The 14890-nt window shown below is 66.7% G+C and overlaps 2 protein-coding genes across 3 annotated transcripts; both read left to right on the top strand.

Moving 5' to 3' along the window:
- Window positions 1-415: 415 nt before the first annotated feature.
- ENTPD2 (ectonucleoside triphosphate diphosphohydrolase 2) lies at window positions 416-5648 on the top strand (the record flags this gene model as incomplete). The annotated part of the gene is given in 10 exon segments (XM_082842929.1): window positions 416-529; window positions 1963-2080; window positions 2579-2729; window positions 2911-3070; window positions 3124-3266; window positions 3268-3331; window positions 3788-4042; window positions 4132-4251; window positions 5191-5325; window positions 5445-5648. Coding segments are annotated over 10 exon segments (1464 nt in total).
- Window positions 5649-8136: 2488 nt separating this feature from the next.
- On the top strand, window positions 8137-13935 carry NPDC1 (neural proliferation, differentiation and control 1; the record flags this gene model as incomplete). 2 transcript variants are annotated; one of them, XM_082842943.1, is made up of 9 exons in its annotated part: window positions 8137-8248; window positions 11297-11443; window positions 12605-12739; window positions 12827-12997; window positions 13068-13134; window positions 13224-13308; window positions 13393-13475; window positions 13608-13704; window positions 13773-13935. In XM_082842943.1, the coding sequence occupies 9 exons, from the start codon at window positions 8137-8139 to the stop codon at window positions 13839-13841; spliced, it is 966 nt and encodes a 321-aa protein (XP_082699069.1). In that variant the 3' UTR covers window positions 13842-13935. The 2 variants fall into 2 exon arrangements, with proteins under 2 accessions (XP_082699069.1, XP_082699070.1); XM_082842944.1 differs by having other exon boundaries at window positions 13396-13475.
- Between the last annotated feature and the right edge of the window lie 955 nt (window positions 13936-14890).

Raw genomic sequence — 14890 nt, forward strand, 5'->3', positions numbered from 1 at the left:
AGGCCAGGCCTTCTGCCGCCGTGCCCTAAGGCCCGAGGGGCTGGGGGCTCTCTAGGTCCTGCTGGAGCGGAGTGCCCAGAGGCACAGCGTGGTCGGCAGGCGCTTACAGGTCAGGGGGACAGGTCAGAAGGGGTGAATCTTTGGGGCTGAGCGGACAGGAAGAAGGTGGGACATAGACTCAGGGCGCCAGGGCTGAGACCAGGGCGCCGAGAGGGGCAGCGCGGGTGACTCAGCCGCCGCGTCTCTCACCTGTGCTCCGGAGCCAAGCGGGAGGTGGGCGGGGCGGCCCGCCAGTGGGCGTGGCAGCCGTGGACCGGTCCGCGCCCCGCCCCAGGCGCCTACCCCGAGGTCCCGGGACCTCGGCCTCCGGCTCCCCGACGCCGCGCCGTCAACGCCTGGTCCGCCCCGCGCCCCCATGGCCGGGAAGGCGCTGTCGCTGCTGCCGCCGCTGCGGGCCTCGCCGGCCCTCGCCGGCCTCCTGCTGCTGTGTGTCCCCACCCGCGACATTCGGGAGCCGCCCGCCCTCAAGGTGCACGCTGGAGCGCCCTGGCAACCCGGCGCAGTCCGGGAGCTGCTGGCTGGGCCGGGGCGCCGGGCGGAGAGGCTCGGACCGAGCAGGGCCAGGCTGCGCCCGCGTGGCAGCCGGGACCCCGCGCGCTCCGCTCCCGGCCCGGCGGGATGAGGTCCCAGGCCCCTCACCAGCGCTCCGGGTCCCGGTCCGGGGCGCGGCAGCGGCGCTTCCGGGGCACGCGGTGCGGGAGGCCGAAGTCCCGGGAGCTCTCCGCTCGCCGCGCCCGCCGCGGAGCCTTTCGCGGCGCGGCCGAGGGGCGTCTCTCCGCACCCCCGCGGCTCCCTGACCGCGGCCCGGCCCGCGCCCCCAGCACGTTCGGCCTCCAGGGAGGCATCGCCTCGGGGTTTGGCCCAGATGGGGTGCGACAGGCGCTGGGGCCAGGGACTCCTCCCCAGCCTCTCCGGTGGCTTCCACAGTGCGGGGGCAGCCCTGGCTGGTCCTGAAGGGGTCGGAGCGGGCTAGGCCTGATCCCCCCACGCATCCCCGCCAGACTCAGCCTCCAGGAGCCCGCCCTCCCTAACCCTCTATTGGGCTTGTGGGCCGGCCTGATGCGTGGGTGGATGGTGGGTGCTCTAAGGCCCAGGAGCCCAGGATGGAGATCGCTGGGGTGGGTGCCCTGTAGCCAAGGGCGACCACCCGGTAGGGGTGCGGTGGGGCGGGCCACTTGGCCTGCTGCTGCTGGAGTTCCCTGTGTCAGGGAGAGGACCAGAGGGTCCCCCTTCCCGGCTCAGGAGGGCATGCTCTCCAGACCGCCTCCTCCTATTGGAATCCAGGCCCCTGGGGGCAGGTGCTGGAAAGTGGCTCTTGCAACCTGGGTGCTGACCGTCACCCCCCCCCCTGCCCCCGACCTGCCTGGAAGGCCCGTGTGGCGCCAGGGCAGCTCTCTCTGGCCCTGCCTTTGAGGCCCAGGGAGGGGGTGTCTGCTTATCGCAGGCCCACGCGCAGCCTCAGTCCAGCTTTCCCCCTCGCTTCCACATCCTCAGGTTGGGCTGAGGTCAGAGAGATAAGGACAGAGGGGAGGAAGGAAGAGCAGGCCCGAAGGGGCGCTTCCTGAAGCTCTAGCTTTTCTCCTGCAGCCTGGGGACCTCATGCCCCCCGGGGCAAGGTTCCAAGCGTGGTCCCGGGACCCCTGACTCTGATCCTGCCCCTCAGTTTGCCCTTGCCAGGAAGGCTCCCGCAGTCAGAGGGCCATCCGCCTCCACTCCCACTCTCCCCCCAGGCAAGCTGTGGCACAGTGACTGTCCCTGGCCTTCTCTGAGCCTCAGAGCTTCATTCTGAAGCTTCCACCCTCGACACAGGGTGGGGTGGGGTGGGCTGGAGAGCTGAGAGAGTCAAAGGGCATGGCTTCAGGCCCCCGCCCCCCCCGAGGCTGACCTTCCCCCCACCCCCAGTATGGCATCGTTCTGGACGCCGGCTCTTCCCACACATCCATGTTCATCTACAAGTGGCCAGCGGACAAAGAGAACGACACAGGCATCGTGGGCCAGCACAGCTCCTGTGATGTGCGTGGTAAGGGTCCCCTGGCCTGGACACCCACTCACTGTAGGGTCTCAGGAGCCCTCTCCGGCCTTAGCCTTTGCAGACACCAGCCATCAGAACCCGCTGCTTGATGCCAGGTGGGGCCCAATCCAGGCAGGAGCTGCAGGAGCTCCCCCAAAGACAGGCTGCGTCCCTTCTTTTCCTAGAAGAGAAGCCCCAGGAAACAGTTGGAAGGTTTGGGCCCTCCCTGGCCCAAGACTGGCCTCTACATCCCAGGTGGGGCAGGAGGGGTTCCAAGGAGCCAGTGGGCACACCCCGGCAGGCCCCTGGGCAGGCTAGGCTGGGTTGACAGGTGGCAGCTCAGAGACTGTGGGTGGCACACGGGCGGGCCCTTTTGTCTCTGAACTGGTCTCAACTGCCGCCTGGTTTAGGAGCAAAGCCCCTCCCCCACCGCCCCCGCCCTGCTGGCCTATGGTCCACCTAGAGGCTGCCCACCAGGCTTAGGCCCCTCTTGCTGCCTCCCTCTAGGTGGGGGCATCTCTAGCTACGCTGACAACCCTTCTGGGGCTGGGCAGAGTCTTGTGGAATGCCTGAACGAGGCGCTTCGGGATGTGCCCAAGGAGAGACACGCGGGCACGCCCCTCTACCTGGGACCCACAGTGGGCATGCGCCTGCTCAAGTGAGTGTGCTATCCCCTGACCTCCTGGCCCCGGGGACCACGACGGCCTCAGCACAGGGCGGGCCCTGCATGTCCCCCGCAGCAGCCCTGGGCTGGGGCCCCCTCGGCTGGCTGTGCACCCCAGCAGCAGGATCACGGCCATCTGGGGAAGATGCCCCTTAGAATCCTCCCTGCGTCACAGCCTAACCAATCCAGAGGCTGCGGCCAACGTGCTCGCGGCCGCGACGCAGACGCTGACCCAGTATCCCTTTGACTTCCGTGATGCCCGCATCCTCTCAGCCCAGGATGAGGGGGTGTTTGGCTGGGTGGCCGCCAACTACCTGCTGGAGAACTTCATCAAGGTGGGCCCGGTGGCCCCCACCCACTGGCTGACCTCAACCTCCACTTCCCACAGTATGGCTGGGTGGGCCAGTGGTTCCGGCCAAGGAAGGGGACGCTGGGGGCCATGGACCTGGGGGGCGCCTCCACACAGATCACCTTCGAGACGGCCAGCGCAGCTGAGGATCCGGCCAATGAGGTCCAGCTGCGGCTCTACGGCCCACAGCTTCCTCTGCTATGGCCGTGACCAGGTCCTCTGGAGGCTGCTGGCCAGTGCACTCCAGGTACCCTCCACTGAGTCCTTCTGGAGGTAGGGAGCCAGGGGGAGTGGGGGCCGAGGGCCCAGAGCAGAGCCCGAACAGCAGCCGTACTGAGGGCGGCTTCTCCAGGAACCAAAGTCGGGCTTTCATCAGCTGTAAGGACAGGTGGGTAGGGATCCAGCATGGGTAAAGGCCCAGGGGCTGGAGGTGAGCCTGGTGAGTGGCTGGCTGGGGAGGAAGGAGGGCCAGGGCCACATCTCAGAGGACCTGGACTGCCTGCCTAAGGGGGTTGCTTTTTGTCCAGCAAGAAGGGGGAGCCATGGATTGCTCCTGAGCTCAGAAGTGATGTTGCCAAAGTGGAACTTGTGGGAGATTTATCAGCTGGTCCTCTGGGGAGGCCCTCCTAGGGTCTTAGGGTGGGGATGGTGGGCAGTGCTTGGAGTGGCGGTGTTGCCACACACACCCTTGTCATCTGCCCAGACCCACGGCTTCCACCCCTGCTGGCCGAAGGGCTATTCCACTCATGTGCTGCTCCAGGATGTGTATGAGTCGCCATGCACTGCAGCCCAGCGGCCCCAGACCTTCAACAGGAGCGCCAAGGTCAGCCTGTCGGGAAGCAGCGACCCTGCCCTGTGCCGTGGCCTCATCTCTGAGCTCTTTAACTTCTCCTCCTGCCGCTTCTCTGGATGCTCCTTCAACGGCATCTTCCAGCCCCCTCTGGCTGGAAAGTTCATTGCGAGTCCAGAGGACTGGGGGTGGGGGGCCGGGGGCGTGCCCCGAAGTGCCTGGGGTCTGGTCACGGTGTGACTGTACCCCCCTCACAGGCCTTCTCTGCTTTCTTCTACACGGTGGACTTCCTGAGAACTGGGATGGGGCTGCCCGTGGCAACCCTGCAGCAACTAGAGGCGGCCGTGGTCACCATCTGCAACCAGACGTGGAGTGAGGTGAGGCCTGCACCCCTCCTCCAGGGCTGCTCAGGGGGCTCAGCCAGCCAGTGTCACGCGTCCTGATCATTCGTTTGCTCTACGAGTAGAGGGAGTCTTAGGCCTCTCAGAATGCCCACTGCAGTGGGGGATACACTGTTAATCAGACTTTGAAAAGTGGCCAGGCTACGGCAAGGAGGCCGGGAGCCAGATGAGATTGCAGAAGCCTCCCTGAGGCCTGACCCTAGAACCAAGATCAGGAGGGTAGAGGGAACAGCCAGTGCAAAGGCCCTGGGGCAGCAGGGAGCATGGAGTGGACAGGGTGGGGAGGCGTGTAGCTGGGAGAGTGTGGGGGAGAACAGCCAAGCAGGGGAGAAGCAGAGGACTCAGGGGAGACTTAGCAGATAGAACTGGGGGTGGGGGAGTGAGAAACCCCCAGGTTTCTGGCTGCCACCATGGACTGGACACTGGCTCAGGTGAAGGATGGAGGGGTTCGGGCATGCAGAGGAAGAGGTGACTCCGGGAGAGGCACTGGAGTGTCTCTGGAGTGGGGCTCGGTGGTGACAGAGGCCCCATCCTGTCCTCTTCGTGGCTAGTCTCAGTCAGTCTTGGGGCTGCTGGAAAAGTGGGGATCGGGAGGCAAGCCCAGGGGCCTGGGGTCAAGCCTAGAGCTTCTCCTGTTACCCCGACCATCGCCAAGTTTGCTGCAGCCCTCTGCCCGCCGCTTGGCCACCCCTGCTGTCCCCTGGAGGTCCCCCTCCCAGGCGCAGGTTCTTGCTGCCATCCGGAAGTCACGCTGTTCTGCCCTGAGGAAAGAGCTCTGCCTGGGGGAGGCCCCCTCAGCCTCGTTCTTTCTGGGCCCTGCGGGGGGGTCTCCAGCCCTGCATTGCCTTTCTGTGTCTGGTGGGGCGGAGATCTCCCGGTGGCCGCTGGCCCTACAGTCTCCCACCTGCATTCCAGCTGCAGGCTCAGGCGCCGGGGGAGCGGGCCCGCCTGCCCGACTACTGCGCTGGGGCCACATTCGTGCAGCCGCTGCTGTGCCGCGGCTACGGCTTCGACGAGCGCACCTTTGGAGGCGTGACCTTCCAGAAGAAGGTGGGAGCCGGTGGGCCCGCGCGCAGGGGGGCGGGGCCGAGCGCGGGGGGTCGGGGCCGAGCGCGGGGGCGGGGCCTCCCGGGCTGCGCCTAGGCTGAGGCCGCGCCTCCCGCCCGTAGGCCGGGGACACCGCTGTCGGCTGGGCGCTCGGCTACATGCTGAACCTGACCAACCTGATCCCCGCCGACCCGCCCGGGCTGCGCAAGGGCACAGACTTCAGCTCTTGGGTCGTCCTCCTTCTGCTATTCGCCGCCATGACCCTGGCTGCGTTCGTCCTTCTGCTGCACCGGGCGTGTTCTGCCAAGTCGCCGAGCGCCATCTAGGGGCGGGTTGGAGGCAGCTGCCCCAGCCCCAAGTCCCCCATGCCTCACCCCACCCCACTCTCAACATCTCTGTCCCTAATGAAGCCCGGGAGCAAGGCTCTGGCGACCCCACGCCCACATTTGGCCGGATCGGCGAAGGCAACCGGCTCCAGCGCCCTCCTGCCCACTACTGCCTTGGCTTCATCGCTGGGCCTAGTGTGCCTCCTCCTCTTACTGTGGGTGGGGATTCAGACACCCCGCAGCCCTCAGCCTGTGAATGCGGGGTTGGGTCCGCAGGGAATGGAGTCCTGAGAGTCCCCTCCCACCCCCAGTCTTGGGTTTTGGGGGAGGGTCAGAGCCCACAAGCTGGGAGCCAGCCCAGCGCCTACTTGTAAAAATTTTGTAGTAGAAAGTTTTTCATAGAGCAGTGGAGAGAATGTCCGTGGGGTGGGGCGTCTCTGCTGTTGCCGGCCCTCCTTCGCCACAGTTAAAAAAAATTTTTTTTGGCCGTGTTGGGTTTTCGTTGCTGCGCACGGGCTTTCTCTAGTTGCAGCGAGCGGGGGCTACTCTTCGTTGCGGTGCGCGGGCTCTAGGTGCGCGGGCTTCAGTAGTTGTGGCACGCGGGCTTAGTTGCTCCGCGGCATGTGGGATCTTCCCGGACCAGGGCTCAAACCCGTGTCCCCTGCATTGGCAGGCGGATTCTTAACCACTGAGCCACCAGGGAAGCCCTCCCCACAGTTGTGTTGGGTGCACAGGCCCCCTCCTGGTCCCGAGGGAGGACCCCGGTTGTTTCTACTTCCTTCCTCTCTGGGCCCAGACCTGGGGTGGTGTTGACTGACCCTGGTCTCTTGCTCCACGGTTGTGGCCTGGAGTAGCTGCCAGTTGGTTGGCCTAAAAGAGTCCCTGAGTCCCTTGAGTCCTCTCTGGCCAGCAGAGCCCCTGCAGCAATGGCAGATCTGCAGCAGTGACCTAGGCCAGACTGGAGTCTGGGCCCTGGCCTCGAGCTGGCCTGGGGTGCAGGTGCGAATGGCAGGCAGGAGAGTGAGTGGGCAAGGCAGCTGCCTAGGGTGCAGGCAATGCTCAAGACCTGGGGGGGGGGGGTGGTGAGGGGCAAACCCTCAACAGGAGGTGGTGTCGGGGGATGTGGAGATCGGGGCCAAGACGGACGAAGGGCCCATTGCTCAGAAGGATGACCCTTGCCAGGAGCCTGGATCTGGCGCCAAGCCGTGCAATCACACCAGACGTCGCGTCCCTGCTGCCTGGGTGCTGTGTTCCGCGTCCTCAAGAGACATCAGCCACCCCCACCTGCCGCTCCTGCAACCCCCCTTCCCTAAGCACTGTTTTCTCCAGCGTGGGAACGCATGGTCTTGGCGGCATCTCCCCGCCGCCTCCCCCTTTCTGGGAAGTGAGCTCAGACACTATTTCTGTCTGGTCATGCCTATGTGGGAGGATGGCAGTCCTTGTTCGCTCATCACCCCCCTGCCCAACGCACGCACCACGTACCCTTCTGCTGGTTTCTGAGCCATTTCACAAACCTGAGGGCAGCCAGCCCCATCTTCGAAGTTTTGAAACACAAAGGGCTGAAAGGAAGCACCGTGCTGGGGCCCCCCCTCCCCCCCCCCGCACTTGTTCTCTCAGTAACGTGAGCCTGGGAGGTTTCCAGGTGGGATGGGGTGCGGGTGCTCTCAGGAGGCAGCCGGTGGGGGGTAAGAGGGGGCATCACAGTGCTTGCTGTCGTGGGGCACCCTGGAGCTAAAAGGCTGTCACCTGGGCACCGTGGACAGCTCTCAGCTGGCTGTCATCAGTAGCTCCAGGTCACTCTTGCCCCCTGGTGGCCTCACTGAGAGCGGCCGTCCCACTGCAACCACCGTGGCCACCGGCACCGACCTCGTTCTGCGCGTGTGTGTTTGCCTTCACAGTGTGTCTGAATGCCTGGTGGGTCTCTGCGCACACCTGGGCCTCTCTGTGCACCTGTCCAGCTGTGTGCGCCTGGTGTCCTTCCAGGTCCAGGCAGGTCCTCCGCTCCCGGAGGGTGGGGGTGGGGTGGGAGTTAGCAGCCCGAGAGGGACGGGGCCCGGGGGAAGCGCATCCCGGGGAAACCCATCCCCAACCAGTCCCTAGCCTAGAGAACATCCCCGGCAGCACAGGCGGCAGTGGTTGAGGCACCCGGAGGACTGGCTGGCTGGGTGGGTGGAAGGGGGAACAGAACTGGAGGGAGGGAGAGGGGGCGCAGCCTCACGGCGTCGTCCCGCCCCCGCAGGTGGAGCGCGCAGGCGCACTCCCGGCACGCGCGCCTCTCGCTGCCTAGCCTCCGTCCCGGATCCTTTGCCGCAGCGTCAGCGCCGCCGCCGCCTCTTTTCCTCATCCTCCGCCTCCTCGGCCTCTGCCTCCTCTTCCTCCTCCGCCCCCTCCTCCTCCGCCTCCGCCGCCTCCCCCGACGCGGCGCCCGGAGCCCGTGCCCAGCCCCCGGCCGCGCGGTGCCATGCTGCCCCGGCGGCGGCGCTGAAGGATGGCGACGCCTGTCCCTCCGCCCTCCCCGCGGCACCTGCGGCTGCTGCGGCTGCTGCTCTCTGGCCTCATCCTCGGCGCGGCCTTGCGCGGTGCGGCCGCCCGCCGCCCGGGTGAGCGAGTGCACTGGGCGCAGGCCGCGCGCGGGGCGCCCCGGGGCCGGGGATCGCCGGGCGGGGGTCCGGCCGCGCGGCGCCGCCGTCATCCTCCCCGCCGCCGCCCTCGCCAGGGCCCGCAGGCCTCGCAGGCCCCGCAGGCCCCGCGGCCCAGCCTGCGAGCCACCATGCCGGCCCCGCCTCTCGCGGGTCGGGAAAACAGGCCCGGCGGGGAGGGCGCGGCACCGGGCTGCCGAGGGGCTCCCCTGGATGGGGCTTCTGCCGGCTTCTGGTGTTGATTCGCTTCATGTCTTTGTCTGGGTTCGTGAGCCTGGTGGGTCGGTGTCTCAGGAGGGCTCTCTCTGCGTGGCCCCGCGGCCTGGAGTCTGCCCCGTGGGCGTTTCTGTGTGTGCGCGTCTCGGGCACCGCGGGTGCGGGCCCGGCCCTGGGTGCCTGCCGTCCTTACTGCCGGTGTCCGTCCTGGAGTCGGAGTCGCAGTGCTGGTCGGTCCCTGTGCCTCGGTGGTGGACATGCGCCTTGCTTTGCTGCCGTGGTGGGGTCTGAAGTTTCCTTGGGCATCTATCTGACAGCTAGTCCCAGGCTTAGGGTTTTGCTCTGGCCTCAGTGGGGACAGGAGGAGCTTAGTCTCTGCGTCCACACTCACCCTCCGCTCTGCAGGGCCCCTCCATTCTGTCTTCTGTGCTTGGGGTTGGAGGGCACCTCCCAAGGTAGACTGAGAAAGAAAGGGATGAGCCCAGGGTCCTGGGAGACGCTCCTGGCTCCCCAGGTGGGCACTGAGCTTCCAAAGGTCTGCAGGAACGCAGAACCCAGAATGCACTCTGCCAGGTGGCAGAATTGGGAGACTTCGTACCCATGACTTCACTCATTTTTCCTGGCAGCCCCATAGGAGAAGTGTTGTTCTCAGCCCATTTTACAGATGAGGAAACTGAGGCACAGAGAAGTGACCACTGTATGATGCCGCTGGGATGCTAACCTGGGCAGTGCGTGTGGTCTGCATGTGTGGCCTCAAGAGGCCAGAGCAGGGCAGGCTTCCTCCTGGCCACAGCAGCCCTGGACAGAGGCCTGGCACCACCAGGGTAGGCTCCCAAGGAGGCCTGAGGGCCAGATCATGGCTGGCCAGGGATGGTGGAGGCTGCCTGCTGCCGGCCTGGCTCCAGGGCGTACAGGGTGGGGCCTCCTGGGGAAACGGCTTATAGTCCCAGTACTGAGCCTCTGGGCTGGGCCGGTGCCGCTCCAGCTGCTCATCAGCTCTGCACCCAGGTCCGGGGCAGGGTGCCAGGCACTCTCCAGCTGCTGCTGTTCCTGGGACCTCGTCCCTCACCCTGAGTCTGGAGCAGGGGCCTTCCCAGAGCTAAATGGGCAGCAGCCACATGGTCCCAGGGTGGGGGACTGGGAGTGGAGGGAGGCCCTGGAACCCGGAACCCAGAGCCAGCTCTGGAACTCAGGCCTCTACCCTTGCTCTGGCGCAGTCTGGGTTCTCTGCACTAGGGGCCGGGGCTGCCTGGCTCCCCAGGTGCCCAGCTGGTGGGTGGGGTCCAGACGGACCAGCTGGCACAGGCTTAATGTTTAACTAGCCCAGGCCCTGGGCCCAGCTCACTGATAGGGGCGCCTGCCGACCCAGGTTGTGCTGGAGGGGGGATCCCTGGGATGGCAACCTCAGCCCACTTGCCCACCTGCTGTAGGAGCTGCTGGAACTTCCTTGAAGGGATGCCTACAGCCAAGAGGCTGTGGGTGTCAGGTTACCAAGGAAACCAGGCCAGGCCAGCCAAAGTCTGGAGAAGGACAGAGCGGGCATTCCCGGATGCCCCATGTCACCCTCCTGCAGCAGGGACTGTCCTGGTTCTCCGAGATGTGCCCACCCCCACCTCCCCAGACACCACTGACAGTTCTGCTGGGTCTCCCCCTGGCTCCACTGGCTCTGCTGTCCCGTGAATGGGGCTAGTGTCCCAGGTCTTGAGACATTCCCCACCTTTTTTTTTTTTTTTTTTTGCGGTACGCGGGCCTCTCACTGTTGTGGCCTCTCCCGTTGCGGAGCACAGGCTCCGGACGCGCAGGCTCAGCGGTCATGGCTCACGGGCCCAGCCGCTCCGCGGCATGCGGGATCCTCCCGGACCGGGGCACGAACCCGTGTCCCCTGCATCGGCAGGCGGACTCTCAACCACTGCGCCACCAGAGAAGCCCGAGACATTCCCCAGCTTTGAGGCAACTCACCTTCTGCATCCAGAGAGGAAACTGAGGCAGAGAGGGCCACCGCCCTCCACCCCCCAGCATCAGAATGGGAGCCTTGGTCACGTGTACAGGACACTGAGGTCTGGGCCCCAAATTAGAAATGGCCTGGCCTGTAGTCCCAGGCCTTCCCCAGTCCCTGGCAGTGGTGGCTGCAGGAGTGACCCCGGCCTGGCTTGTGTTTCCGAAGCAAGTGAGACTGGCAGACTCCGTCGCATGTATCCCCAGCCCCAGCGGCTCGGCTGTGCCCTGGGGACAAGCCAGTGGTTAGATGTGGGGGCAGTGATTCGACCTGTGCTGTCTCCCAGCTTGGCCCTCTAGGGCTGTAGGATGTCATGATGAGGTTTGCGGTGGGGTGGGGTGGGGGTGGGGTGGGGAGGCAGCCCTGAAATAGGAGACAGCCCCGAGGTGGGGGGAGGGAGCGACCTGGGCCCCGCCCTCTGGGGCTCCCAGGTTGGGCAGGGGTGAGAGACTCGCTCTAGGACAGGTTGAGACTGGAGATGGGACTTGGAGCGCTGCAAGGCCCTAACGTTCTCTGGATGGTAGGGGACAGTTCCTGTGCGGAGAGCTGGCTCAGGTCAGGGGAGTGGACTCTGGGGAGGGAGTGAGGCAAGAGAGTTCCGATAAGTGTTAGGACTGTTTGTCTTCCTGGTTCTGATTCCCGGTGCAGGGGAGGAAGGGCCTGCCCAGAACAATGGCCGGAACCAGGCTTGGCCGGCTCTGTAGGGAGGGGTTGGGGTGGCCAGGACAGTCCTACTTACTGTGCAGGGGCTGAGTCAGGCTGGCCGTGACCCTGTTCTGCCTCCGCTTTCTTCTCAGATGCAGCCGTCTGTCCTGGGAGCCTGGACTGTGCCCTGAAGAGGCGGGCGCGGTGCCCCCCGGGTGCACGTGTCTGTGGGCCCTGCCTTCAGTCCTTCCAGGAGGACCAGCAGGGGCTCTGTGTGCCCAGGATGCGCCAGTCCCAGGGTATGGCTTCCTCCCTCCCCCACCTGGTACATTTGACCCCAGCCTTAGCTCTCAGGTCTCCTGCGCTTTGTGGGGTGCCAGGGACTCTCAAGTCGCCCTCCAAGTGGCCTGGCGATCCTTTCCAGATGGTACCAGCCCAGAGCTGGGTGGTGGGCTGAGGCCTGGGGCAGTTAGCCCCTCCCAGGGCAAGAGGTATCCAGTGTGAAGTGCTGGGTGATTCTGGGAGAGGCGGGGTCAGAGTTCCCCAGGCTTGGGTTTCCACAGGGCTGGTCCCAAACCCCTCAGGCACCCACTTCTCCGCCCGCTGGGCCGCCCCTGCTCCCTGCCCAGCGACCCCTCTCTCTCCATCGCTCACCTGTCCTGTCTGATTGATTGTGCTGGCGGTGCCCTGCCCGCCGGCCTGAGCCCAGAGTCTGTCGGGATGGTGCCAGAGTGACTCCAGGTGTGATGGGGCATTGCAGAGGGTGCTCTGGGGGCTGAAGAGTCGGGTGGGCTGGGAGGGGCTTCCTGGAGGAGCATGTTCCTGGCCGCGAGCGGGGCGGGGGCCTGCTGCAGAAGGCGCATGCTCTGCGCTCTGGGTGCTGAGCGGGGCATCTACTCGGAGCCCCTGTCCGGACTGTGGTGCCCACGGCAGGGCCGAGGGGGACCCAGCCACGGCCCCGCCCCAGCAGCGGCCCTCCCTTCCTCCTGATGGCCTGGTGGGGGCGGGGGTGCAGAATGGGGCTTCTCCACATTCCTTGGGGGGTCCTGCTCGTCTTGGCAGCGGAGGCAGTGGGCCAGGTGACGCATTGTCCCCGTGCTCCTCCCACCACTTTGTGGGTAATGCGTGGGGTGTGGGGCAGCACCCCTGCCCTTCTCCTGGCCTCTGCACGTTCCCATAGCACCTGCACCCCCTGCCCGCTTTCCTGGGAACGCTGGTGCTCACACAGAGCTCCCTCAGTTGTCACCATGGCAACCGGGATGGCCAGGAGCAGGTAGGCTGGTACCTGGTCCTCTGGCCACAGGTGCCTGGGAGGAGCCTGCAGGGAGAAGGAGGCCTCGGCCTGGGGCTGGCTCCCAGATGGGCCTCTCCCTCTCTCCCTCTCGGAGGACGCCGGGCAGCTGGTGTTGCCAGGGAGGGGCTGGGGGCCTCTCCACCTGACAGCCCTTCACCCTCCCCAGGGGAGGGCTTGCCCCGGCCCAGGCTGGAAGAGGAGATCGACTTCCTGGCCCAGGAGCTAGCCCGGCAGGAGGCGGGGCACTCCAGGCTCACGGCCCCGCCCCAGCCTGAGGGGCGACTGCGGCTCCCGGAGGCTGGTGAGACCCCGCCCCCTTCCCTGTCCAGCTCCCCACCGCCCTCGACCCCGGCCTGGTCTTGCCGTTTAACTTGCTCTCCCTCTGCAGCATCCACCCTGGGGCTCTCAGAGCGTGGCCGGGGCCCCAACCTGGGCCTCCCCTCCACGCGGGGAGCGCCCACGCCCCGCACCTCCTCCCTGCGCTCCACTGTGTCATCTGGGCCTGTGCACATGTCCCCGCTGGAGCCGCGGGGCGGGCGCGGTGACGGCCTTGCCCTCCGTAAGTCTGGCCGGGCGGGGAGGCAGGGTCCTGCCCGAAAGGCTGCCCTCACTGCGCCCCCTCCCTGCAGTGCTGATCGTGGCGTGCTCCGTGGCCGGCGCGGCCGCCCTTGCCGTGGCCGTTCTCTGCTGGTGTCGGTGAGCATGGGGCCGGACTGGGGGCGGGCGGCTGGGCGGCTGGGCGGTGACCCCGCGGGTCTCAGGTGTGGTGTCTCCACTCCCCGCAGGCTGCAGCGAGACGTTCGCCTGACCCAAAAGGCCGACTATGCGGCCCCGCAGGCGCCCAGCTCCCCAGCCACGCCCAGGATCTCGGTGTGTGGCCGCGCCCGGCCCCGTCCCGCCCCGTCCCGCTCCGCCGCTCTGCCTCGGCCTGACCCCGTCTCCCCACTCCCGCAGCAGCCCGGGGACCAGCGGCTGGCGCACAGCGCGGAGATGTACCACTACCAGCACCAGAGGCAGCAGATGCGGTGCCTGGAGCGGTGAGAAGCCCCACCCGCCCCGCCCCACCCCTGGCCCAGCCACCCCTACCCCGGCCCGCTGCTCCCGCCCCTATCCCGGGCCACTGGCACCTGGAGGGTGAGGGAGGACCCGACGATCCTGCCCCCACCCAGGCATAAGGAGCCCCCCAAGGAGTTGGACTCCGCCTCCTCCGACGAGGAGAACGAAGACGGCGACTTCACGGTGTACGAGTGCCCCGGCCTGGCCCCGGTGAGTGCGGGGGTGGGCGGTGGGTGTCCCTCCCCAGCCCTGGACCCACCTAACGCCAGCGTTCGCAGACTGGAGAGATGGAGGTGCGGAACCCACTGTTCGACCACGCCTCGCTGTCCGCGCCCCCGCTGCAGTGACCCGAAGGCTGATGTCCACCCTCTCGTGGATGCGCGGCCCACGGGTGGGGAGGGGCAGGCCCCAGCCTTTGCCATTAAAGAGACTGTGTCCTGACACGCGTGTGCTTGCGGCTGGGGCCCCGGGGCGGCTGGGAAGCCCTTGCCGGGGAGACTCCCCCTGCTGCCAGGGACCTTCTCTGCTCCTTGCACCTGCCCCCTCACATCTGGACACCCCCAGTCGAGGGGAGGAAGACAACCCGAGAGACAAGGCATGGATTGGGAGTCCGGGCGACAAGCCAATTAAAGTACATTTCACAACTTTGGCTGGGTGTGCCGGCGACTGACCTCCCCCCTCCCCGCCGCTGGGAGGGACCCTGGAGCGGGCCTCAGGCTTCCTTCCACGCCCCTAGAGAGGCGGGATCTCTGTGCCCTTCGTGGGAAGACCCTGTCACCGCCCGCTGGGGAAGGGAGGCTTTATTTTTCCTAGGCAGAGGACCACCCTAACCTCTTTCTCCTCCAGGCCTCCCCCCACCAACACTCGTGCCCCAGAGCCGGGGAGGGGAGGAGTGCGGCGCAGGGCCAGGCCAGTCTGAAGTTGGTGCCCCTCCCTCAAGACCCCGTCCTCTTGTGTGATAAAAAGGGCTGGGAGCGGGCACCCCAGGCCTCCGTTCCTGCCCTGTGTCCACATGGGCTGGAGGGCGGGGAGGGACGGCATGCAGGATTGACTGTGGGCCCCTGCAGCCTGTGCGGGGGGCACGCCAGGCGGAGCGACACAGGCTGCACACAGGTGGGTGGGCCAGGTCAGGGGACAGAGGTGGCAGGGGCCCTGAGTGTCAGGAGCTGGGTCTTGGTGCACCCCAATCCCCCGCCAGGGAGCAAGGAGGCCAGTGGAGGGGGAGGGGACCTCCAGCTGAAGGCCCGGAGTGGTGGCCGAGCTTCGTGGTCAGAAGTGCCGAGACTGGGCCTGGCAGCGGGGTTTCCGGGGTCCAGGGGCAGCGGGGCCTGGTGCACACAGGGTGTGGCTATCAGACCTGTCTGCCTCCCCGAGGCTGGGAATGAGGGATGGGTTG

The sequence above is a fragment of the Leucopleurus acutus genome (assembly GCF_964270905.1).
Source record: "Leucopleurus acutus genome assembly, chromosome: 7".
Classification (NCBI taxonomy): Eukaryota; Metazoa; Chordata; class Mammalia; order Artiodactyla; family Delphinidae; genus Leucopleurus; species Leucopleurus acutus.